The 26,553-nt window shown below is 42.4% G+C and overlaps 2 protein-coding genes across 3 annotated transcripts; both read left to right on the top strand.

Moving 5' to 3' along the window:
- The first annotated feature begins 1,948 nt into the window (after positions 1–1,948).
- Positions 1,949–9,082, top strand: th (tyrosine hydroxylase). Of its 2 annotated transcripts, XM_085779681.1 has the most exons (14): positions 1,951–2,162; positions 2,471–2,554; positions 2,675–2,878; positions 3,701–3,875; positions 3,961–4,049; positions 4,168–4,235; positions 4,351–4,401; positions 5,065–5,210; positions 5,346–5,481; positions 6,592–6,661; positions 6,757–6,813; positions 7,243–7,338; positions 7,451–7,584; positions 8,244–9,082. In XM_085779681.1, exons 1-14 carry the CDS (start codon positions 2,079–2,081, stop codon positions 8,401–8,403), a joined length of 1,554 nt encoding a protein of 517 aa, XP_085635807.1. In that variant the 5' UTR covers positions 1,951–2,078; the 3' UTR covers positions 8,404–9,082. The 2 variants fall into 2 exon arrangements, with proteins under 2 accessions (XP_085635808.1, XP_085635807.1); XM_085779682.1 differs by lacking the exon at positions 2,471–2,554 and having other exon boundaries at positions 1,949–2,162.
- Positions 9,083–10,711: 1,629 nt separating this feature from the next.
- igf2b (insulin-like growth factor 2b) lies at positions 10,712–17,944 on the top strand. The gene is made up of 4 exons (XM_085779683.1): positions 10,712–11,027; positions 12,063–12,217; positions 13,874–14,051; positions 15,531–17,944. Exons 1-4 carry the CDS (start codon positions 10,953–10,955, stop codon positions 15,768–15,770), a joined length of 648 nt encoding a protein of 215 aa, XP_085635809.1. The 5' UTR covers positions 10,712–10,952; the 3' UTR covers positions 15,771–17,944.
- The last annotated feature ends 8,609 nt before the right edge of the window (positions 17,945–26,553 follow it).

The raw sequence follows: 26,553 nt of genomic DNA, 5'->3' as shown, positions 1-26,553 counted from the left end.
AAATGAACAGTGTGTACTGAATACAATAAGGATAAAAACACAAAAATGTGGTTGATGTATTATTAATTATCAGTTTGATTGTCCGTGATTTCAATTAAAAACAGAAAAACACACCAGCCATTGTTGAAATTACAGTGGCTCAGAGGTGCAGAATACATTTTGTTCTGTGTGGCTTTAAACGGCAAATTTGACCAAGTTGCATTTATGTGTAGTGTTATGTCGAGTGTTTCAGTGAGGGGGAAGGAAGATCCAGTAAAGCTTTTCTCCAGGAGATTTTAAATAAGCAGTAATAGTCTGTGGTCTTGATAAACTGGGCTGGCACAGGAAAGCAGACATTTGGAGGGAGGGATAGCAGTTTATCTTGATCCTGATTCAGCCTGTAGCTCCACAGACACAAAATCTGGCAGAGAGCTGCAGCACAATCATTAAATCTCTTGTGGTGGGGAATACAATTGTTTTATATCAAACATCTTGTTCTTTCTAGACTCACTTTATAAGTATAGACAATTGTCATTTCTTTAATTAGCAATGTATTTTTGGATGGCAAATGTTTTCTGGCTCTTTTAAAAATGTCACTCCCTGGGGAACTTCAATAACTTGTTAATTATCATGGCGGAAAGTGATCAAAATGTTCTGTCCTTTGTCATCTTCATTGACCCTAAAAGTCATCTGTAAGATGGTTACTTAAAAGACAAGGATGGAACAACTGGGTTGGAACAAACCATGAAATTGATAAGTGTTTTTCTATCACTGAATAAATGTCAAGTTTCTGCCCGCTGCTCAGACTTTTATGTCGTACCACTTTCAAAAAATGTCAAAAGAAGGAGAAAAAACACAACAGAACTTCATTCTAAAGATAATTTATTCTGTTTCCATGCAGAGAAGACGAGGTGGAAAGGTGGTTTCTATCTTATTGTCTCTTTGTTTTATCTTTCAGTACTACTACCCAATACATGAAGGAACTGCTGCTGTCAGTGCCTGGGGCTACATCAGTGCTCTTTAGCATTTTCAGCCTGTGTGTTCAGTTGGAGGAAGAGTCACACTGGGGTCCATTCATCCTCTCTCTTATCTTCTTTGCACCCTTGTAAGGTTGCTGCTGTGGCAGCATGTGGCCAGAGGTCCACAGATAATCGTTTTACCTGTGCTTGCCCATGGGCATCACACATTTGTGGGCATCGTACATCACTCGACAATCTTGTGATTGTGGGCAATAACCACCAAAGTCCTCGGCCAAATGCTGCGCACATTCACTTGATGTGGTTGTTGCTGAGGTAAGAAGCAGACGCAGTGGCCCAAACAGGAAAACAATGTGTTGTTCTCACTTTCCTCATTACGTGCGTGTGCGTGCGCGTGTGTTTCCACAATCAAATCTAATTTTGTTTTGTGAGGATCTCTGGAGATTAGATTGAACTGATAAAGTGACTTAATTTTCCACAGTTGACTTTTCTCAGGTCTAACCTTTATGTAAAGCCCCCAGGTCAAAGCTTTCATTATAGTCTAAACTGACTACAGTGTTTCCAGCTGGTTTTTGTAACCACATAACTGCTTTACTCATTTAAAAATGTATGATCAAATAAAATGAACTGAGATAAAATAAAATAAAATAAAAACTTATTAAATGGAATTTAGATATAAAGACTTTTCTGACAGATTAAATGATCAAGATGTTCTGAAACACACAATCATATCCAGTGACTTTGAACCATTTCAAATTGTCAATGATGTTGTAATTATATTTTGATGCCTGAAAATGTGCTTAACATTTTGAGCATGCTCTGTTTGAAAATTCCCTGTTTCCATGCGTTTCACAAAAGGTCATACATACTGTAAATAGATGGCTCCAAGTTGGGTTGTGACTGATAGTTTCTGCGCTTTGATTGATTGGAGCGGATTCAGCGTGTTTGACGTCAGAAACTGCAAACAAATGACTCCATAAAAAGAGGGAACCTGTCCGGACAAAAAAGGAAAAGCTCTGGGCGCGCGGCACAGCTTTGGGAGGTCTCGAGAGCACCACAGTCATACACTGTCACTTCAGTCACAGTTTGGCTTGCGAGCAACGATAATAGAGACGACTGAAGATGCCTCTCTCCAGCAGCTCCACGTCCTCCACAAAGAGCATCCGCAGAGCAGCATCCGAGCTGGAGAGGTCCGACTCTATCACGGTAAGAAATATCAACAGCACCTGTTGAATAATTTCTTTCTTTCTTTTCCTTTTTTATTCTTTTTTCTTTTTACATGATTGATTTTTAACCAGCCTGTAAGTGTCAAAAGTTATATTCAGAGTCAGAGCAGCACTAAAAACGTGTACGCGTTACTGCGCGCATAGAGTTTGGAGAGGTGACCATTACGCAGTGGCTGATCAGGAAATGATTATTTAAATATAAAAACATACATTAATTTTTTTTTTTTACACCAAACACCAGCTTCAATGTGTGTATGTGGCAGCTACTCAGTCTTAGCTATGCCGTAGGTTTACCTTGACTGCTTTGCTGTTCTAATGCGCATTTGGAGATGTAAAGCGCTCCCATCAAATATCCAAAGAGAAAGCCCAAAGGTAAGGAAATCCGAGCAGTTACCTCAATCTCTTGTTGTGTCTGTGTTCTGTGTCAGTCACTTCAGTCGAAACACTTACAACAAGCCGCACTTGGATGTCTTTCCCCCCCTTTTTTTACAGTCCCCCAGGTTCCTCGGTAGACGGCAGAGCTTGATCGAGGATGCGCGCAAGGAGAGGGAAGCCGCCGCTGCAGCGGCAGAGGCGGCAGAGGCCACTGAACAGATCGTGTTTGAGGAAGACGATGGGAAAGCGCTTCTCAACCTCTTCTTCACCTTGAGGCACACCAAGACTCCTGCGCTGTCGCGGACACTGAAGGTTTTCGAGGTACCACAGTACATCACAGTACCTAACCTACATTGACAGTTTTCAAAAATGATTAATGGTTACAATTAATGACAAATCTGTGTTTCTGGTGGTTTTATTAAGGGCTTATAAATTGCAACTAATCGCTTTCCTAATGTTTATTTTCCGGTATCAATTAAGTCAAGGCTAAATGTGAGGTTGCCAAGTCGTAAAAATTCCCTCTGTTTTACGTGTATTCTTTATATTTGGGAATAATATAGTAGTTATGTATTTGTTTAAGGGTTTCTCACTTTCTGATATGTCATAGTTGTTTGTCAATAAGTGTATTTAGTCTAGATCGTTTGCATCACTTTTCCATGAGGCAAGTGATCACAGGGATTTTTCTGAACCTGGCATCCCAAAAATGAAAAATTCATTAAATCAAGTCTCTTTTTATAGGGTGCTTAGATGCGGTGGTTTCCCAAAGTGTGTATAATCACCATTAATGGATATAGATACTGTGAGAAAGTCTGTCTCCTTTATTCGAAATTAAAATCCTGATCATCTATAAAATATGATGACGTATAAAGCTTCATTAAATTGAATTCAGAAGCCAATATGGTCTCTCTAATTGCATTATTTTGTGGTGCCTTTACTAACTTTGGGAGCTTAGCCAAATAATTTGAATACTTATAATATTTTATCTTTGATTGTCATTATGTTATAACAATCTATTGTGTCACCAAATTCATGCATGTTTTATTTAGTTACTTTTGCTTTATGTTCACTATGAGCTTGCAGAAATCCTAGTTACAACAAGGATGCGATCCTGTCCATAGAAAACTGTGTTTGGTTGTATTTCAGACATTTGAAGCTAAAATTCACCATTTGGAGACGCGGCCGTGCAGAAAGCTCAAGGACAGCCTGGAAGGCCTGGAGTACTTTGTCCGCTGTGAGGTGCACCTCTCAGACGTCAGTACTCTCATCAGCTCCATCAAGAGGAACGCGGAGGATGTTAAAACCACCAAAGAAGTCAAATGTAACAACCTTTTCACCACTTTGAAACGTTGGCCGCTAAAAAGCACAAGTAAACTGAACCATGTCTCCCTTTTTTTTCCTGTCAGTTCATTGGTTCCCAAAGAGAATAGCAGACTTGGACCGATGCCATCATCTGGTCACAAAATTTGATCCAGACTTAGATCAAGATCATCCCGTAAGTACCAACCCTGCCAGTCATAAGCCGATGAGAAACAGTCGTCATTACTCAGCTGGTTATATTTTTTCATGATACAGAAAATGTGATCAGTGTTTGATATATTTGATTTTAATAGGGCTACACAGACCCTGCCTACAGACAGAGGAGGAGGATGATTGGTGACATCGCTTTCAGATACAGACAGTAAGATGCAGTCTTTTTGCCTTATTACAGCACTTAACATCCATCTGACAGAACAAAGACAGAAAACTAAAACTTGATTATTCATGTTACATTTATAATGCTTGTGTATCCTCAGTGGAGAGACGATTCCCAGGGTAGAGTACACAGAGGAGGAGATTGGCACATGGTAAGAGCTGCTGCATGTTCATTTACGATGCTGTTGTTTATGTATATATATTTATATATGTGCATGTGATGGCTGTGAAAGTATGTGAAGGCTGATTTCTTACACCACCAAGCATAAAAATCACAATTTACTCTCACACAAGCCGTTTCACCTTCCTGCTGTTTCAGTGTCTCACCATTCAAAGAGTCAGTTGAATGTCATATATGAGGCTGCTGGGTTTCGTCTGTCTTTCATGGGTATTTTGGCGCATTAGTTACAGATGGAGGGGCAGTTGGGTGGGGATCCTCTCGAAGCATATTGAGCTCATCTGGGCACAAAGTGGATTTTCACTTGAATCGTGAATTTTGGCTGGACAGTTCCAAGAAAAGTTATCACTTAAAATTTATGATGCCATCAAATGTGAGTTACAGAGACTCCTGGTCTGATGATGGATTTATGGATTCATAACGTACAACAGGGAACATGCATTTGTACAGCAGTTTTCACTAAGAAGACAAACCACAGTGCCATGCATTATGTAAAAGAATAGTCCCAACTTTCAAGATATTTATGGTGGATTTGTAATCAGTCACTGTTCAGTAATTTCTACATTTTTATGCTTTACTCTTATTTTGTTTGAAAAAAAATACATGTGAGTTTTAATATTATCGTATTTCATATTAGGCGAGAAGTCTATTCAACACTGAGGGACTTGTATACCACCCATGCTTGCAACGAACACCTCGAAGCCTTTCGCCTGCTGGAAAGGCATTGTGGGTATAGTCCAGACAACATCCCTCAGTTGGAGGACGTGTCACGCTTTCTTAAAGGTAAATACGGCATGAGAAATGTTGAAAGGCACAATAAGAAACACCCACATTGGAACGAATGTTGAATACCCATCAGCCCAAGGTTTTATGGTCTCCTTTCTATCTCTTCTCTCCTTATATATCACACACACTCAGAGCGTACAGGGTTCCTGCTCCGTCCAGTGGCAGGTTTACTCTCGGCCAGAGATTTCCTGGCCAGTTTGGCGTTCCGGGTGTTCCAGTGCACCCAGTACATCAGACATGCCTCCTCTCCTATGCATTCCCCAGAACCGTGAGTACACCTGTTTCTCTCATAAATCCATGTACTGTACTGTCTGTGTCTCTGCAGTGATGTTTAGAAAACCTCCACTTGCCGCTTTTAATCTGGGATATGCGCATTTCTCACACTTTCTGTTAGTGTAGCTTTCTCAGCATTGTGATTTTCATCAGAAACATGTTTTCAAAGCGTACACACAACCAGAACGACAACATTAAGTAAATTAAATGCTATTTTAATTCAGTCAAAACACCTACTTAAAAGAAATACTGTAACTATCGAGCGAGAAATACTTTTTTATTCATCTTGGGTACGGCTTATCCACATTAGCGTCGTGGGGGAGCTGTATCCCATCTCAGCTGACTTAGGGCGAGAGGCGGGGTACACGCTGGACACGTCACCAGTGAATCAAAGGTCCAATATATACAGACAGACAACCATTCACACCCACGGGCAATTTAGAGTTGCCAATTAACCTGCATGTCCTTGGCCTGTGGGAGGGAGCCGGAGTACCCGGAGATAACCCACAAATACACAGAGAGATCATGCAAACTCAACAGAGAAGGGCCCCAGCCGGCCGGTCTTGCTGTGAGGCGACAGTGTTAACCACTGCACCACCAAGAAATACTTGATAGATGGCAGTATATTAAAGTTAAAAGTAGCATTACTATCTTACATTTAACAACCAACCACTTAATGAGACTGACTCCAGATTCCAGACTCCGTTACGTAATATAAATATAATGAAGGAATTTAACAGAAGATATTTTGTAATAATTCATGTATGATTTCTTCTTATTTTAGCCAACAATGTTAATCTTTGAATTCATCTTTTGTTTTCTGTTTAAATAAGATAACATCTTGAGTAAAAGCCCAAGGAAAGAAATACCGTAGGCTGACTTTCTTCTTTTCTTTCTTGCTTTTTGCTGTGATTTTTCCATTTCACACTGGGCACAGAATTACTTTTCACTCTGAAATGACTAAATATGATTTGTACCCAGATTAAAGTTTGTCATCCTAGACTTTGGATATCGTTAAACTGATGGTGTCAAAAATAAAAATAAAATAAATAAATATCTGGTCATAGCTGAATTTCTCTCTCTCTCTCGCTCTCTTCCTCTTCAGTGACTGTGTCCATGAACTTTTGGGCCACGTCCCCATGTTGGCTGACCGCACATTTGCCCAGTTTTCACAGGTTAATGTTTGTGACGATCATGCAGACTTATAAAATATTATTATGCATGCTGTGCTGTTAGGTTTTGATAAGAACATATTGATTATTTGTTGCAGAACCTCGGCCTGGCGTCACTTGGGGCTTCGGATGAAGATATTGAGAAGCTGTCTACAGTAAGACTCTTGTCCTCTGATACCAGCAATGTTTAGAAACTGCTCACAATTATTGAGGAGGAAAAAGGTGCTTAAGTATACATTTGACTTTTGGAAACCAAGACCTCCTCTGTGTTATTAGAATTAACTTTTCAACTTCCCCTTGACTGTGTGTTCTTTAGAGAGAAAATGTCAGACACACGTTTTGCTCTATTATGCCCACATTTATAATAGTATATAATATAATAGTTTCTATTCTACATTCTTTCTGGTGAAAAACATAAAAACAACCTTTCCTTTTGAGAAAAGAAGAGATATAGACCCCTCCCCTTCCTCTGAACCCATATCCTCTCCTTGATCATGTTGTGGAGTCCTTCATTGAAAATATGATAGATAATGAGTGTCCAGAGTTGTTTCTCAGTCACTCTCTTTATGTTTTCCCTCTCTCAGCTGTACTGGTTCACTGTGGAGTACGGCCTATGTAAACAGAATGGTGAGATGAAGGCCTATGGTGCTGGACTCCTCTCCTCCTATGGCGAGCTTGTGGTGCGTTACCCCTCTCTGCTCTCCATTTATTGGCCATACCATACTCTGGATAAGAGAATGCAACAATAACAGCCGGCTATCGTTCCATCCTTTTCTTTTATCTTCAATCCAGCACTCTCTGTCTGATGAACCAGAGGTCAGGGAGTTTGATCCAGAGTCTGCTGCAGTGCAGCCCTATCAAGACCAGACGTACCAGCCAGTCTACTTTGTTTCTGAGAGTTTTCCAGATGCCAAAGAAAAATTCAGGTATTTTCTTTATGGACCAGCACATGCAAACACACAAGTCCACACAGACACAGAGAGAAAATAAGAAGAAGTAAAAGAAGAGGAAGGGAAAAAAATGAGAGGGGTTATGTAAGGACAAGGTCAGAGAACAGCCAGCCAACCCCTAAGGCCACAAACTTTTGTAGGTCAGCCATAGCAGCCAGAAGACAGCTGTTACTAATGTAGTGTTTCTTACCAAGGCAAAATGCTGGAGTCTTATTTGGCAAACACATCAAATGTTACCCTGCAAAACAAGTAGCTTTGGTGAGTGTTTTGACAGTATTTGGTCTTTAGGAGAATATAGCACATGACATCCCTGCCACACTGGGCGAGAAAATATCAACTTGGGAATGTTTGTGCAGCCCTAGCATAGTAAATATGAAACAGAGTTCATTGTGAGTGTCATTATATAGGAGTGTATTTCTTATATGGTGCTCAAACAGACCAGCAAACTACAGCTAAAGCAGCTTTTCTATGAAGTTTCTTGCAGCCAAGAAAATTATTTTGGGTTTACAATGCTCAGACAGAGGCAGCTTCAATGCATACATTCATGAAGAGGTCAAAGGCGACCTCCCCTTTGAGCTCACTACTGTAGGCCATACTTTAACTTTTATTTCTGTCCTCCGCATACCTTGGACCAGGACATACGTGGCCGGTATCAAGCGCCCCTTCTCAGTGAGATACGACCCCTACACCAGCAGCATCGAGGTCCTGGACAACCCACTGAAGATTCAGGGGGGCCTGGATGGACTAAAGGATGAGCTGAAGGCGTTGACAGATGCCCTCAGTGTGTTGTCATAATGACGCCCCCATGCACCACGACAACCCTTCCAAGTCAGTGACCATCTTGCTGTTGTTTGCTTCCTCTCCGCTGTGCTCTGCGATGTCCAACATGTAAACAAGAACAATGTGTTCATCTCTCTGTGGTGTATCTCCAGTATGATGCTGTTTCTGATGAGTTGTTGCTTGCTGTGGCTGGCTGTTTGGCCGACAAGGTTGCAACCATTAAAACCTCAGTGCTCGGCACATGCCGTGTTTCCAAAGATGTTCAACACCTCGCTGAAGTGTGGATCCGTTTCTGAAGTGATGGGGTTTTATCGAGCGGGCCATTCATGCTTTTAAAGCAAACTTGTGTTGTTTGAGAATTATGTCAAACTTTGAACCAAAATCAAAGGGAACTGTAATGAATGTATTAAAAATAAAACTAAATGGGTATGGTATAATTATTTTAAAGTCAAAGAAAAATAATTATAATAATAATATTATAATAAAGTGTATATTTGAATCACATTTATTTTATTTAGAAGAAAAACTGTCTCTGCTGTGTTAAAGGCTTTATTTTCCATATGTGGATTCAGTATTGAGTATTAACCTTTATGTTGTTTTTGTCTTGCAGTGAAAATGCCTAAAAAAAAAAGAAAAAGAAAAGATGAAACATACTTTCCATGTTCTGAACCGTTGATTACTGCTTCGGTAAAAAGGATCTGTCAAATAATAAATAATTGCAACAGAACTGTGTGCAGTCATGTTTACACAGCCTGTGATCCTTGCAATTATATGTGACTATAATAATTATCTCCTCTCAGGCCAGTCAAATGCTTGGCCACATGACAGTTCACACTTGTCTGCCACTAGAGGGCGCTGCCCAGCAGGTCGTCAAAAATCACAGCAGATCCTCATTGAGCTTATTAAAGCCCTAAATCTTCTTAATTCTCTCCTCCTGCCTTTAACCACAGTGGTTTTGCAATGTTATTTGATGTTGAAAACAACAAGCTTACATAAAACGTGAATGACAAGATAATCAAAAATGTGGATGGGAAACAGTGTTTTTTTTTTTTAATTCACTGAGAAAATAAATGAACCCTATGGTGTTTACAATGACAGCACAGATACTCACCTTCACTGATCTGATCCACTTTATACCTAAATGCCAAATGCGTCAACTTACTGTCCATGAGTGCTGGCACTATGCAGCGATGATCGATTCCATATGAAAGGAAAACTTTTGGGAACTTGTCAAGACAAACCTCTCACTCGTCAGGTAAGAGGATGTAAATCAGATCTTGGACAAGCAGCTCCCCCATCCCATCCCATCCCATCCCATCCCCCAACCCAACACCACCATCACCACCACCAACAACAACAACTTATGAGAGCTCCAACCTGCTGAAATCTGAGGGAAACAAATGGAGGTTTGCTACCCAGACCACTAGGTGTCAGTCTGAGTCTGAAGACATCACCACATCCTTAACTTCTGCAGAAGCCCCACTTACATAAAGGAACCCTCAAACAGTTTCACAAAGGACCAAAGTGAATGTGCTTTGCTTAGATATAACATCACATTCTCGAGATTGATATGAAGCCATGTTTTTCTTTTTCTTTTTTTTGTTTGTTCACTTTTATCAAGCTGCCAATGCAACATCTGGATGAGGCTTCACAGAATGACGAGTGGTGCATGGGATTCATTTTTTGAAGATTAATATTATAATTTTATTTGTGAGCAGACGTTTTTCTACTAGGCTATACGTTTCTCCATCACATGACACTGCATTTTATTGTGACTTGAGGAGTTCACACCATGCATTTCTGTATCAGTCACTGAGAGTCACTGCTGCATCATTCCTCTCTTCCTCCTCCTCCTCCTCTTCTCCACCAGTCACAGTTTACCTTATGCGAGGGCAACCTCAGTAGTCACCCTCCACTGTATAGTGTCACTCAGGTTTGACCCCGGTGTGACTACATCCACACCTGAGTCAGAGGGAAGCCGCAGACCTCGGCCGCACTGCTCCCACTCTGAATGTTAATCTTAATTACAGCAGGGCGGAGACATTGACATTTTTCTTGGAGTCTGAGGAATTACGTCTATTCTTGTTCAGTCTGCGTCCTGTGTGTAAACATTGTGATTGTAGGTTACAGTGCGTAAACGTGGAAAATGCCTATGGAATTGTTCCATATTTTGTGTTGTGGCTCTGTGTGGCTCTGTCCTCTCTCTCTCTCTCTCTCTCTCTCTCTCTCTCTCTCTCTCTCTCTCTCTCTCTCTCTCTCTCCTTTTTTTTTTTGCCTTTTCTCCCTTTAAGCACTTTTCCATAAAACGTCTCTGGCTGGACCCTTTTTTCTTTCTTTTTTTTTTTTTACCAGCCGTGAAGAGGAGGAGCGAGGGGGTGGGGTTGTGGGTGTAAGGGGCGTGTTTGGTATATAATACAGCTCCCTGAGAAGTTTTGCCTGTCGCCTGGTCTTTGGGACAGCCTGTCACACATCATCTCTATAGCCTCACCAACTGGGAAACTAACTCACCTGCAATCTCTCCAACCAAATAACCCACCCCAACGTTTTGACTACTGCCATCTGACATGGAGACCCAGCAAAGAAACGGACCCCACTCACTTTGCCACACCTGCCGGAGAACGGAGAGCAGCAGAATGAAGGTAACCAGAGGGAACAAGTAGTTTTGTAGGCTACTCTTGCGGTTGTGCTGTGCGTGTGCTGAAAGACCTCTGGCGGGGTTGTAACGATGTCTATGGGCTTTATGAGTGAGAAAACCGCTTCAGGCTGAGCTGATGCATTGATCGCATACATTTTTTTTTTAATAATTCCTTTTTGTGCAATATGTGCAACCGGGGCATCCTTCAATTTGCATGCAACTGATAAAGTTTAAGATGCATTCACAACACGGCTGGAGCTCCGGGGCGTTTGTGCAACAGGTAATCTGACAGGATAGAAGAAATGAGTTGAGAGGTGTTTTACCCCCACCCCACCCCCCTCTGTCTGGATGGTGCGCCGTTCGCTGGACTCGGAGCAAACAGCTGGTCTTTCTTGCCGGCAGATAGGGGGCGGTAGGTCTGAGGGTCAGTGAGCTCGCTTCAGGGTGAGCAAGGGTAAAATATATGCTGAGTCTAGCTTTTCAGATAGTTAACTATCGAGCAGCCGGTCTTGCAACTTCTGGAAGGTTGTGTAAGGGTGTGAAACCAGAGATACCGTCTACTTTTTTCCTCCAGAATAAGCACTTCTCTCAGGTGCGACATGGTGACAGCGGGAGATAAACTGCCGAGGGGGTGGAGGAGTGGTGGTGGTGGTGGTGGTGTAGGGGGGCAAAAACTGCTCATTTGGCATCATTGGTCTCACGCAATAGTAGGTCAATGCACAGAAACATTATTTAACCCTGGAAGTCGTGGTGTCTTGAACAAGCGTGCAAACGTGAATGCGTAAAGAGCTGGATGGATTTCCCCCCTCTCCTCAGCCTGTCACACACACACACACACACACACACACACACACACACACACACACACACACACACACACACACACACACACACACACACACACACACTGGAAAGGCAACATCTGGCTGTCATCTGAGAATTTCTTTCATGTCATCACTCTTGTTCTGTGCGCCTGCGTTTGTTGAGCCGATTTGCTTTATCCTGCAATGTGTTTTTTTGTGTGTGTGTTTGTCTGCAGGTCAGGAAAATGTCTTCGACCAGTCCTGCGCTGCTGTTTGCACTGGCCCTGACGCTCTACGTTGTGGAAATGGCCTCGGCGGAGACGCTGTGTGGGGGAGAGCTGGTGGATGCGCTGCAGTTCGTCTGTGAAGACAGAGGCTTCTATTTCAGTAGGTTTCTGCGCATTACTACAAGTTCTCACAACGAGCTGCATGGACGTTGATTCCGCTCTTTCTTTCTTTCTTTTTCTCTCTTTTTTTAATTTCCCTCTGCGGAGTCTCTCTGTTGTTCATTTGCACACATCTGTTTGGATAGCTGAGAGTTTCGCTCTTGTCTGTGGCTGTGTGGTATGCGTGTTTGGTGTTTTTCTTTCTCACGCACTCACACTCACACGCACAAACACACACTCACACACGCGCGCACACACTCACAAACACACACACTGACGGGAGAGACAGAAAAGAGAGTGAGAGGGAGATTATAGCCAGCTGTGTGTCTCAAGACCTCGTCCAGGCTGCTCTGCTGAGTGTGCGCTTTCTGCCTCGAGCCCATACCACCTCTCATTGCATATGAAAGGCCGGCGAGCTGTGAAGGCACACACGACTCAGCGCGACACAATGGGCCGCTTGTTTACCAGTAAAGTAATAGCACCCCAAGAGGCATACCAGTCACCTCAGCACCAGTGTTCCCAGGCCAGGCGACCACACTGATGAGTCGGAGGGGGATGGAGAGAGAGAGAGAGTGGAGGGAGGGAGGAAGGGAGGGAGGGGGGTGTTTTTGATGTCAGGTTAGGAGGAAAGATCATTAACACCAATTCTGATCATTGCTTCCATTGTGAGGATGATGGGACTAGCTGTAAAGCGTTATGGGAGTGTGTTGTGGTAGCTGTGTTAATCCTCAAATGGATGAGCTTCTGTTTGTAGAGTTTGCCACTAACATAACTTCACTTCACCTTCCTTCACTCCGAAAAATGATATTGGCTATGTCCCACCCACTTGCTTTGCGCCTTTTGAGAGACAGGCAGCTCCTTTGTGTGCTGCTTGCCACAGAAGCTTCTCTCCAATCAGAAAGATCATTATCCAATTTGGGCCAACATAGATGTGTTCCCTCCCTCCCTCCTCCTCCTCTCCTCACCCTCTCTTTCTCTCTCATGTTGCTTTTCCTGCAATCAAATCTAGCCTTCCCTCTCATGAGATTTTTCCATCATTGTGTGGGGCGCAGGACTTCAAACAAGCCCTTTATTGATCGCGGATAGTGTTCCCCATCGCAACATGCTAACCATCCACCCCCTCACCTTATTTTTCTATACCTTTTACTCTCATGTCTACACTCTCCCCTCTTTTGTTTTGCATTCTTTCCCTCTGTTTTGACCCTCACACACCCTCTCTCTCTGCACTGATCCCTGTTTTCTCTACCTCCCTGCCCCTCCTCTCCTCGCTCCCTCCTCATCCTCTTTATCTCTGCTGACTTGACAAAGGACAAGGTCACAGAAGAGTTTCCATTTTATGTATTCACTCACCCAAAGGTCTGTTTGAGAGCTTAGCTGTCTCCGTCACTCTCTTTTAGTGTCTAGAGCACAGCGTGTTTACTTGTGTATTCACTCATTAAAGGACTTCCAGATAGCCCTAATCAGATTATCCTCTACAAACAAAAAGATTTGTTGCTGTTGGTCATAGATTTCCTTTTATCCTCTTTGCTCCATGGACTGCTATGATTGCTGAAGTAATCCTGCAAAAACAACCAACCCAGATTCATTACTGACGCCAGTGTTGTGTCCTCAGGCCTTAACCTCGCCTTTCTTTATCCCTCGCTTTGTCTCTCTTCAGGTAGGCCAACCAGCAGGGGTAGCAACCGGCGCCCCCAGAACCGTGGGATCGTAGAAGAGTGTTGTTTCCGTAGCTGTGACCTCAACCTGCTGGAGCAGTACTGTGCCAAACCCGCCAAGTCCGAAAGGGACGTGTCGGCCACCTCTCTACAGGTCATTCCCGTGATGCCCGCACTAAAACAGGTACATTTCAACAGCAACAACAACAACAACACATCAGTATGGGAAACAATGCTCATCCTTGACACTATCTGTCCCCATCTCCTGCGCCTCCATTTACCTCTGAACCTTGCCCCTATGTCACTGACACCTAGTACAGACTGAAACCCACGCAAAGACAGGTTTATCTCGCTGAATGGTCGCTGGTAAGCAGTTACCTTCCATGCAAAAGTGCTGATTGTCGTGGAAAACAACAAGACTGTCACAGCACATTATGATTCCGGAAAAGGCAGAGTCATACTCACAGACGTATGTGTGTGTGTGTGTGTGTGTGTGTGTGTGTGAGAGAGAGAGAGGGAGAGAGAGAAGATGGTGCAGTCTGCCGGTCCGTAACAAAACAGTGTGTTCTGAGTGTGTGATTATTAGTCACGGAACAGCAAGCTCTCCAAAAGCTGGTGTGGATCTTGATCTGTGCAGTCAAAAACACCTGACTTGGCCACAGCAGAGCTCTTCTCTGAAATATGTCACAAACATGAAGGGAGTAATTCAGGCCTTTTCACTGCGGTCACAAGACAGAGCTGGGGCTGCTTCCCAGGCCTCTCAAAAAAAATCCCCCCCACCACCCCTCCAGCACTTCCCTAGGACAAGAAGAGAGAGAGGTGTTTATAATGTTTCTGGTTTTACCTGTTAAAACAAATCAGTGTCAGTGGTATGAGATTGCTGGTGATGTAAACAAGAAAAAAAATAGGATAAATACTGCAAATGTGAGAGGGAACGTAATGGACCTGTCTGAAATGCAATAAAGAGGCTGCTAGGGAATTAGTTGGGACATGTCCCTAGTTTGTCTGGGCAGGGAGAGTTGATGGGTACAGGCTGCTCTGAGGGCCAGCTGTGTTTAGCCTATTGAGCAGGCCTGAAGTGAATGAAGGGGGATAAACACTCTTCAAGTGGCAGGACCAAAACAAGCCATTCAGATGGAGCACTGGCTACTCACGCATAAATTCTAGCTCTGCTGCTACCACTCCCACTTTGTCTCGGTGTCTCGTCCCCAAGCGCAGCACCTAGTGCCGTTTAAAAGGAGTTTGCTCTGTGAGAACAGAGGTTTTGAAATGACATTGTTTTTATGTGTTGTTTCATTCTGTGTCTGGGGGTTAGTCAGTTCAGCAGGTCGTTGGGTGAACGACGACGTGCCCCTCATATGTATATGAGGCGAGTGACCGCCTTTCCCTTTGACAGTATGTTAAAGAGGCTGAACTAAGCACTTGTTGACAGCTTCTCTCAGTCGAGGAAACCAAAACAAGGGCAAGTCAGAGGACAGGCGCGTCTGTTATGACGCTCTGCGCTATAAGAATGACATTTGATTTCCATTTGAGTGGCCCAACAATGAAAATAAACAAAGCTTTCCTCCATTGTAACAAGCACTTGCACAGTATCTTATCACGTCTAATGAACTGACTCCCTCTTTTCCCTTTTTCCTCTATTTTCGCCTGCACGCCACAATAGGAAGTCCCAAGGAAGCAGCATGTGACCATGAAGTATCCCAAATACGAGTCGTGGCAGAGGAAGGCGGCCCAGCGGCTCCGGAGGGGTGTCCCCGCCATCCTGAGGGCCAAAAAGTTTCGGAGGCAGGCGGAGAAGATCAAAGCACAGGAGCAGGCAATCTTCCACAGGCCCCTGATCAGCCTGCCCAGCAAACTGCCTCCCGTCTTGCTCGCCACGGACAACTATGTCAACCACAAATGAGCCCGCTGCCAGCCCTTTGCACAGACAAGAGTTTGGAGGGAGAAAAAAAAGACTAGGGGATTATAGCTTTGTCTCTGACGTCATTTCTGTGGCAGTCCTCTCTGACCTCCCCTGCCCTGTCCGAGCCCACCAATCCCCCCCGCCCCCACCCCCCCGCTCTCATCCACTACTTCTTGACCCCCTGGCCCTTTTCTAATGCCCCCATCAAACCCACCCACCCATCCACCCTCCTCCGGCACACAAACATGCCTACACATTCTTCCTGTCTGAACTCTTACGCTCCCTCTCTCTTTCAGTCACTGACACAAAAGGCACAAACACAAATGATGAACAAAAAGTTAACAATTCGGCTGAATGCAATTCAGGTGGATCCTTAAGCAAAAGAGAAAAGGGAAGGGAGAAAAGGAGATGAAAGAGATCTGTGGTTTGCAAGTGTCAAGAGGACACCCAGCGGAATGTTTTTTTGTCCTTGTGGAAGACAACTGAAAGTGAAGAGCAGCTTGCATGAAAGAATCCATTCCACATCATTTTTCCTGAGGCAAAAAGAAAACTTAGTTCTTTTTCTTATTAGTTTGCACCTCTACCTATAAAGGGACTTCCACACTGTAAGGAATTATTTTGTAAAATTAGATTCCTGTTCCAGCACCTTTTGATCACAAACAAAAAGCAGAAAAGAGTCTGCAAAATTGCACATTGCCACGGATTACGTCAAAGTAAAGAAAAAAATGGCACTATTTTTTTATGAACAATGAACGTGTAGCTTAAAAAAATGTCATGGTGCTAGCTTTGGGAATGGACTCAAAGAAGAGGTTGAAAAGCACGTTTTTTTTTTTTTTTCTTTGAATGAATATTAAAACTTTCCGTTTTAAGGAAAGTGTGACTTTTACAAAATGGAAAATAAAGGATCTGGGGGAGCTCCTGGCAGTGGCAATGTCAAGGGGGAAGTGTCACTGAGAAAAGATATGGGCTGTGTTGGCATCTAGGCTCACAGTGCTAGCGGCTGCTCATCACTAGCTTGCCAGCATTAAGTGGCAAGGGGGACCTGAGACCCAGTCCCTGTTCCTCCTGTCCTTCTGAGGCTGTCGGACACAGGGAGCAGTGTGGGGACACATATGGGACACCGTGGACCGCCTGGATTGGGACAGTACTACAGTTCTGGGACTGTACTTCCTGTTTGCCATGGCTTTGCAGACTGCTCTGACAGGAAGTAACATGGCATGGACAAAGAACGAGTGGGATAATGATGACTATATTTTATTTTGTCTTTTTTCTGTTTTCTTTTCATATCAATGTTTCAATGAAAAAAAGGAAAACCCTGTCAGTTTCTGGTACCGTGACATTCCTGTTTTTCCAAGTTAGGCTTTTTTTTTGTTTCTATGGTTATTGTTATAATATTATTTTACAGTTCTAAAGAAAGGCACAAAATTTCAATTCAAAGGGAAAAAAACAGCAATAATGTCAAACTAACATTTTATTTTTTATTGTATATCAGTAGTATTCACATGCTTTTGCCTGAAAACAAATACTTGAATATATATATATATACATCTATATATATATATATATATAAAACATATATATATAAATATAGATATATAATTAGTTTCCAGGGACGTTGTGTTATTTTCCTTTAGTCTGAGCTGTATCTTGCGTAATGAGCCGCCAAGCTTTTTTGTTTGTTTGTTTAAATACAAATAAGGGCACTGTATAAAGGCATTATTTATTTTGTTATAAAATATATTTGAAAAATTGGTCCAAATAATATACGTAGCACTGATGCTCAACTGACGGATTTATTTTGTATGATCTCTGTTTTCCAATTGGAGTTGTAAGGCTTTTTTGTAGATGCTTTGTACCAAAAATAATGTCTTTTTTTCCTTTTTTGTTTGCCATAGTTACTTTAAATTAATATTTTAACAGCAGCATAGCCTGGATTGCTTAGGCATGTTATGTCACAGAAATAGGCACATACTCTGAATACGCTGGTCTGCATGGATTTCCAGAAGCCTGTCAGGGTTGTCTGTGAAAAAGGAAAGCATCAATGAGTGACTTTTTATCATTGGAAAAATAACTGTTCAACATTGATTGTACTCAAACCCACTATGTTTTAAAAGCCACTTTAGTATTGCTGGCGGGGGGAATGATCAGTCCTTCATTAAATCATGTCTTTGTAATTGCGCATGGTGTCCTATGATCTTCTAAGGAGCATCTTGCCTATGTGCCAGTGCCACTGCCGTGTGTTGGTTTGGGTCACGAGGCCATAAATGTCCAGTCGGCTGTAGATTTAGGGGTTTAGCTTACATGTGACTTACAACTGGAGGTAATGATGTCGTTATGATGCTAGCAACCATCAAAGGTCACATAAAGGTCATTGTCTTTCAAGGAGAGATTATCATTGCTCAACACCTCACTGTTCTATCTATCTATCTATCTATCTATCTATCTATCTATCTATCTATCTATCTATCTATCTATCTATCTATCTATCTATCTATCTATCTATCTATCTATCTATCTATCTATCTATCTATCTATCTATCTATCTATCTATCTCCTCTGTAGAAGACAATGTCCCTGATCTTATGCGTCATCAGTGTCTACCTGTGTTTGCATGGTGAGAATGGGGGGGTGGCAAGGTTGTTAGCCTGCCGTTCACCCCTCACAATCTTCCAATCATACAACCATTATGCATTTGATGAAGGGCTGTCACGCTGAACCATTTCTGAAGCACTCAGGAAAAAAAAGAAAGAGAGAAAGAAAGAAAGAAAGAAAGAAAGAAAGAAAGAAAGAAAGGAAGGAAGAAAACAATCTATGCTCTCCAAGGGAGAAGTGGAGTAGTTGCTGAGTGTAAGTGATAATCTTGTTGCGGAAGGGCAGCTGAGGTTGTTACACGTACCTGGCCACAATGATACAGCTCTCTGTAACAAACCACTGAAGCCAATGTCAGAAAACGAGATCATTCTGTGCCACATTATAGTTTCCTCCTCCTCCATTGTGTCATGCATCACCCATCATGAAATGGAGACTGAATGGATACTCGCCATACTGTGGTGGAGAGAAAACTCAACACTTTATATCTTCTTTCTGTCAGAGAGATTTCAATTTTCAAGGCTGCGTCCTGTCTCTAATTATATTCTACTTCAGTTGTGCAACAAAGCAGGCAGTGCAATTATTATTATTATTATTTTAATATTATTATTATTATTATTATTATTATGATATTTTTTATTTGATATATCTATATTTTCCTGCTAGGACTGCATTCATTCACTATTGTAATGTTCAAACAGGCTACTATAGTGTTCTTTTGAATGGCGTGAAAGACAACCACTTCTTTTCGCTGAATATGAAGAGATATATTGCCGAGCAATGGCAACTTTTTCTGTGTCAGTAGCTCACTCAGCCTGTGTGTATTTTATTGATTTAACCTCTGCACGCTAGAACGTCCGAAATGCACAATTCATGTACTTTCATTTTTAATATCAATAAAAAAAAACATTTTATCAAACGTACAATGTCTAAAACATTTACTGCTTTGTTCAGTGTACTTGCCTCTCCTGGATGTGTGTTAACACTTTTCTGTGCGAGTTGAGCTTGAGTGCAATTTTTTGAAATCTTTTTATATCAATTAAACTGTATGTACCCTGTAAATGATTTATTACATCTTAAGGCCTTGCAAAGAATCTCCAGCTGCTTTTAGCACCCTCACTTTCCCTCTCACCCTCCCTCCCCTCTTTTTTCTCTCCCTGTCTCCATCTCTGCCTGGCTCTTGGTCTGTCCGTCTGTCTCTGTCTGTCTGTCTCCTGCTCTGCGATTGTGCAGAGTGTGCCAAAGTGGAAATCAGCACTCAGAGTGGCAAGCAGGCTGGCCGCAACTCCTCAGTCCTTCCTCTGCTGCATGCCACACTAAACCTGACCTGTTCTCTCTGCCTCTGACACACCCATCCGTACATCCATTCCTCCATCCTCCAGCGGCTTGCTAACTACTGGAGCAAGCTCCACTTCAGTGGCTAAGTTTAGTAACCGACATGTCTCAAATTATCACATGCATATTCTGAAAATGGCACGACCTTTCATTGTTGACATGCATGCAAATACCCACCCATGGGATGTCTGTTACCGGGCAGATCTGGAGTATAGAATCTTTGTTCCCAGAATGGAAATGTTTTGGGAACTGGGGTTAAATTGGTGCAACACAGTTTACTTCGGCTCTCAGTTCTGCTTTAGGTTGGCATCAAAGAGTTTGAACTTTACAGCCAGGAGAGGCAGAAATCTCTTTTTCTTTGGCTGTGGTGCAAAGTTCTGCCTTACAGTGATGAGAATCACATGTGTTGCTTCTGGGAAAAGTGAGGAGGCTGGTCGGCTATCGTTGCAGAGCATCTTGTGTTCTGTGTTTTATGGTCATAAATCGCTCAATTAAATCACCTTTGCCTGTCTCATGAAACCTTATTGCCCTACTAAGGAGTCCATCCCCCTGCACTAAGAGAGGAAAAACACTCAGCTGGAAGCATACGCTGTCAAAAACAGTTCATTTCTGAAGCATGGCTGGAGGCTGCACAAGTTCACACACAATCATGCACAGACTGAACCTGCAAGCAAATGTTCACATATTTTCTCTTTCAGCAAGTAAATACTGCACTGTCCCTCATTTCCCTTTTTTGATAAATGCATTATTTGTGTATTTGTTATTCGAAACACTTCACTCTTGCAGTGTCTTTTCCTTTTTTTTTTACTGACTGACAGGTGTGTGTGTGCGTGTGTGTGTGTGTGTGTGTGTGTGTGTGTGTGTATGCCTGTGTTTCTCCAGCACGCGCCCTGGAACTGAGCTTGTTCCCAGCAGGTGTTTATACATAGTATGACTCTCTAGAGTTGGAGATGAGATCAGGGACTGTCTGGTCCTCAGGGCTCATCACATCATTGCTGCCTGGCAAGGCAGAGTCTGGCACAACATAAGTCAACCAAAACAAGCTAAACCGGGCCACTGTGAACCAAGACATAAACTTGTTTTCCCATTTGTTGACTTTGATGGCCGTGTTGGCTTAATCTTGTCTAGATCATTAAAGCTTACACTGCAGTTTGTGTTATTGTAGGATTTCTGCCAATTAATGACTTTGTTTTGCAGAATTATCACCAGAACTAACCAGCGTGGATGGCTGGAAATTATTTTTCCCGTATCCAAGGTATGCGTGTAATTTAGGTAGGTGCATTTTTAACTTGTTGTCAAATTTAAATTTACATCTGCATCTAAATCGGGGTCCGGGACATAAAAATCACTATAACATTATCCTATCCTTTAAATAAGTAAACAATAGAAGGAGCACAGGAATGCCACCTCAACCTAAACTGGTGGAGCCAAATAAACCATAAACCCAAACCCATGCATCCATCCCCATCAGAGAGGCCTCCTGAACTGTGGAGCGGAGTGTAGATGTGGGTGGCACAACTCTCCCAGGCCTGACATTGGAAACTGCCAAAGAGCACACTAGAGTTAGTTGTGGTTGGCCGGATGCACGGGATGCATGTAAGGCCAGGCCAACTATTGAGGCACAGGGTTTGGCAAGCCCAGACCATCACAGCCCAGCGTGGCCACACAGGCCAATTAAGACAGGCCTTCTCCTCTCCTTTCTTCTCCTCCCCTCCTGTGTCTCTCTCTCATCTCTCCCTCTCTCTTTATCTCCCACTTTCTCTCTTGTACTCCCTCTCCCCAATCCTCACAAAGCGTGCTCACACATTCCTCTTCTCCCACTTTGCCTCTCTAATTGCTGTGGACTGAAAAGAGGGATGGAGAGAGGGGAATGAGATTGAGAGAAAGAGACAGAGAGAGGGAGAATCAGAGGGAAAGGGGGTCATACCACAGAACCTCTATGGCCAGGACAAACTGTACTGGCCTCCTGGAATAGTCAAAACTCCTGTGTGCAGCGTGCATGGGCTCAAGCATTCGGCACTCTTGCTCTCATTAATTACACAGAAACATTACCATTTGGCTAATTTCCCCAAAGAGCTTAATTTCATAAAGCAAAATATAATTCAATCTACATCCTTGCATGGGCCCTGAGGTGGTTACAGCAGAGTATAAAGAGGTGATTGTGTTTCTTCAGCGCCCCACAAAACTATCTAATTGTTAATTCCTAATCAACCAGGAGCTGCGAGGAGGCTTTTCTAATTATGTAACCGTAGGTTCTGACATATTAACAATGAAGTGGAAGTTTTAGTGGCATTTCTACAAGTAGAAACTATGTGAGGAGAAGAAAAGACAGTTGAGGATACTGAGGCTTCTTGATCAAGTCTTTTTCTTTTCTTAAATCTTGTTAACATGGCCAAAGTCATAATCATCATTGTTATATCATGGTTTATAATGTGTAGAATACAAGCTGATAATTCAAGGGTATGAGGATGAAAACAAAAAACAAACTCCTTGGGCGCACAAAAACAACTGCACAATGTCAGTGTTTGTCTTTGGTCTATGTCTGATCGTCTCCTAAAAAGCACGAAAAGGATCCGAACAACCCACGCACACGCTAAACATAGATCGCTTTGGATGCTACATTTGTAAAGTTTTGCAATTTTGAGGCTTTTGGTGTCTTTGTCAACACACCATTGAAAGGTCAGAGATGGGAGAAACAGCCGGGCAGTGAGGATGTGACAAAATGTGTGGGGTAGACTTTATTTTGCAGGGCCAGAACATGGGAAATGGGGTGGTTAAGCCATACAAAATCATAACAAAGGGGGAAGTGGTTTTCAGTGTGGTCACTGGGTCATTGCATGACAATTTCCTCTTACTGGAAAACAAGGGGGTCACAGCTATACACTGAAATATTCTCTGTGTGTGGTGCACAGACCGCCTGGGCTATACTTATTCAAAGGGGTCAAATATTTCACCCTGTGACCGCTCTGTTTGAAAAATTTAAACACCATCCGCAATCTCAAATAAGTGACACATTAAAACATCAGGGCTCTCTATCTATCTTCATTTTCCTGCAGCGGCGACCTTAATCGCGTTTGGCATTTTACTCCGAAATATTCATGGATTTGTTAAAGGCTAAATTTAATTGGAGGTGTTGCAGGAAGAGTGAAGAGGGTGGCAGTAAACGTTTAAAAGCAAAACGCTGCACTTAATTAAACAAGGAGGTCAGCATCTTGTAACGTTTAAGGTTTCTGAGTTTTTAGCTTTAACATTATCCAGGTGGGTCCTTACTTCACTCTCTCAGGGCATTCATCATTGTTGCACGTCAGTGTCACTATGTGGAGGTCACTGGGGCAGTACCTGGGACTACACACACACACATGCACACACAGGCACACACACCGACACACACTGCCATTCCCTCCTGCCATGAGTGACGGATGCATACCTGTCACAGTTAAACTAATTCTGCTGCACACATACACACTTTATTGTTAGTGGAAAAACTAAAAAAGAATTGTAACTTGAAAACCAAAGGCAGACAATCAGTTATGCTGGCACTTGTTGTGGTGGTGAAGGCAGAACAAAGCCGGCTGCACAATAACCAGGGACACTCCCCTCTATGTTTGAACAACATATAATTACAGATCAGGATAGGAGAGCCCATTCTAAGGGGAAAATAGCAATCTCTCTTAATTACAAGGCAGGCCATGATCCATACCTATCCGTCACTTCAAATAACTCTGTTGGATGACTCTCTGTTGGAGTAGCTGGCAACATTTCTGTTCAGGTAGAGATAAACAACACAAGCAGTGCTGCAGAGAACTGAAAGATTAATTGAACTGACAACACTGGGAGATTCCAATTTACAATAATTGATTTTGATTTTCGCACGTTTCCAAATTTCACATTTTAAGTAAGTAAACACTTGATTGATTTAATTGTAAAAAAAAAAAAAAAAAAAAAAAGACAAAAACAAACCAAGAAACAAAAAAAACCATGTGGGAGCAATCACCTCCACTAACTTCTGTTCTGCGTGTTTTTCCATTTCTATAAACCATACACAGATCCCTGTGGATGTTATTATGTGCTTTTGAATGACAAGTGTTGAGTTGGACTTTTGTGCAACAGTTGAGCAAGTGCCAGCGTGTGTGTCCAGCTGTCATGCTCCCACACACGCATAAACAAGCTCCAGTCTCTGGTCTCCAGTGAACAGTGTCAGCATACATTTATGGTGGAGGTTCCTCTCCCTCTCTCCCTCTCTCCCTCTCTGTCTCTCTCTCTCTCCTCCTCCCTGGCCAGATGAGCATTCTGGTTATCTTCCCTACATTAACAAGATAAGCTCCATTTCTTTGGCCGTTGCCAGGGCCCAGAGGTCGCAGAGTTCTTTCCTTCTATCACTCTCTTTCTCCTCCTCCCCTTGACCTTTTTCTTTCTTGTTTTTCTGCAACTTCTGTTTTTCTGTGTTCTAAAGAGTCAAATTCTGAAACTGGCATAGCGTGCACAATCCCCTGGCTCGTGAAATAATTGATATCTGCTAATGAATTAACACAATTCCCTCATCACTTGACTGTGAGAAATGTTCGTAATTGCACGTCAGTTTATCCTGAAAAGTGCGACCTCCTCTAAGAATGACATAGGGCCCACATTTCAGATGTTGTTGTCGTCCATGCTCCAACGCGAGCTGACGCACAAACAACCCGACAAAAACAAGACAGAAAAGTGTGAATATTTGTGAGGAAATTGCTCGAGAAGGACATTGCAACCGTGCCATTTGGCTGCCCCAAACCATTGTCTGTTGAGACTTGCCATGGAAGCTGGCAGTGGTTGTTTGTGTCTGCTGTGCCATCCTTCATCCCAAGACTGTCAATTTCATTCTCATGCTTCAGTAATGCGGATGGGAGGACATCCAATAATGCCACTGCTGAAAGGCTATGTATACAGTGGGGTCCAAAAGTCCAACAGCACTTTCCCATTCACCTGAATGGGAAATGTATGTGTGTGTGTGTGTGTGTGTGTGTGTTTGCTTAGATATAATGGCATTGCCAACAGTCTGGCACACATGTACACAAACATAAACAAACATGCAAGAGTACACAAACATACATGAAAGCACACATTCATAGATTCATACACAACACATGAACATGAACAGACACATAAATATGAACACACACACACACACACACACACACACACACACACACACACACACACACACTCATATACGCACTTACACACACATACGCACACACACACACACACACACACGCAGGCACACACATTTGTGTTCACGGAGCCCTGCTAATGATGGGTGGCAGTATGATGTTTGTGTGTGTTCCAAAAGAATTGGCATTACTACTTGGGCCAAATCAGCAGCCAACAGCAGCAGGCTATTAACAAAACTGTTTCTTTGTTTGCTTTTTTCCTGTTTTTTTCTTGAGAGGCGCCAAGCAATTAATGGTCTGCCTATGGGAGAGCAGTAAACTGTGCCACAGTGGAGAACATATGCACAGTGATGCAAGACATGATGGAAAAGAATAGATGATCTTATGACTGGCCAGCATTCATCTTTCTGATCTTTATTATGGGATGGATCAAAGAAAGGACCAGGCCAGCTGACATCCAAAAGGACCAGACACACTTTCAACCATCCTGGCCAGTGTTACCAAGTTCAAAGCCTCCAGGCGAGTACAAGGATGAGAAACTGTGTGTGTGTGTGGTGGGAGGAAAGATCACCATGTTGAATTAATCCCCTTCAACACATGGAAAAGGGAAAGACGCAGATTGGAGCAGACAGTTTGTTACTTCTCCCTCAGCCAGGTCTTTCTAAGAAATAGTGTTTAGTGCTCTTAATGGTGCATCACAAGCGTTTTACTGACGATACAAAAAAAAGAAAAAAGAAAAGAAGACAGACAGGTAGGAAAACGTGTCCTGTCCACGACAGTGAGGTGGTAAAACAGCATTCAAATGTAAACAACTTCTGTTGACGAGCCTTTATCTGCTGTTATATTGTACCACTTAAACTTAGCTGATAAGCAGAAGAGATATGAATGAAAACCCGCAAGGAAAGAGCTTTGAAAATTGAAAATCTTCAAAGAGATCAGCAGCTATATCTCTTCTGTAATGACTCTTGTTATTTCAAAAAAATAAAAGTAAAAAAAAAAAAAAACGAGTGAAATGATTTTGATATTTTCAGTCCAAAAAACCAATGGTTTCATTTTTATATATATAAATAAATAAAATATTGTTATTATTATTATTATTATTATTATTATTATTATTATTATTATTATTATTATTATTATTATTATTATTAAAATCAATAAAGGATTTGCTGTGCCACTGTTTGAGGAATTGACTCAACTTAATAGCTTGTTTTGTTTTTGGGGATTTTGGCCCCTCATGCGCAGACTCTGTGTGCAGTGAGTGTCATGCTCGTGTTTGCAGCCTGATTTTATGAAGTTCCCACATTGCGAGTTGCACGCAGCCAGCGACATCACTGGACAACGGTCCATAGTTCAACACCTGCACCTGCTGTGTCCGGTGGTGAAAAAATCCCTGTCCTGTGGAGACAAGCAAAGGGATAGATAAATGGGTGTGCAATGAGGATGGACCTGATTAATGTTCAACCAGATAATGCTAAATTAGCGGATATGACAGAACCATAAAATGGCAGAAAGTGAGATAATGATGTGGAGTTATGGCCCTTTGGTGGTTCTGAAAGCACTAGCTCATGTGATTATTAGATAAGTTTTGACGCTGTCACTTCAGAGTGCTCTGGAGTGTGTGTGCAGGTGCATAATACTTGTGCTTAGACAACCCCTGGAAAGATATGTGAGCATATCAGACCATAATGCTGTCTTGTATCAAAATTCCT

This window comes from Trachurus japonicus, chromosome 6 (genome assembly GCF_045865225.1).
Source record: "Trachurus japonicus isolate A0001 chromosome 6, Traja_1.0".
Lineage (NCBI taxonomy): Eukaryota > Metazoa > Chordata > Actinopteri > Carangiformes > Carangidae > Trachurus > Trachurus japonicus.
Note: the sequence above shows the minus strand (reverse complement) of the source record. Positions and strands in the feature narration are given on the sequence as shown.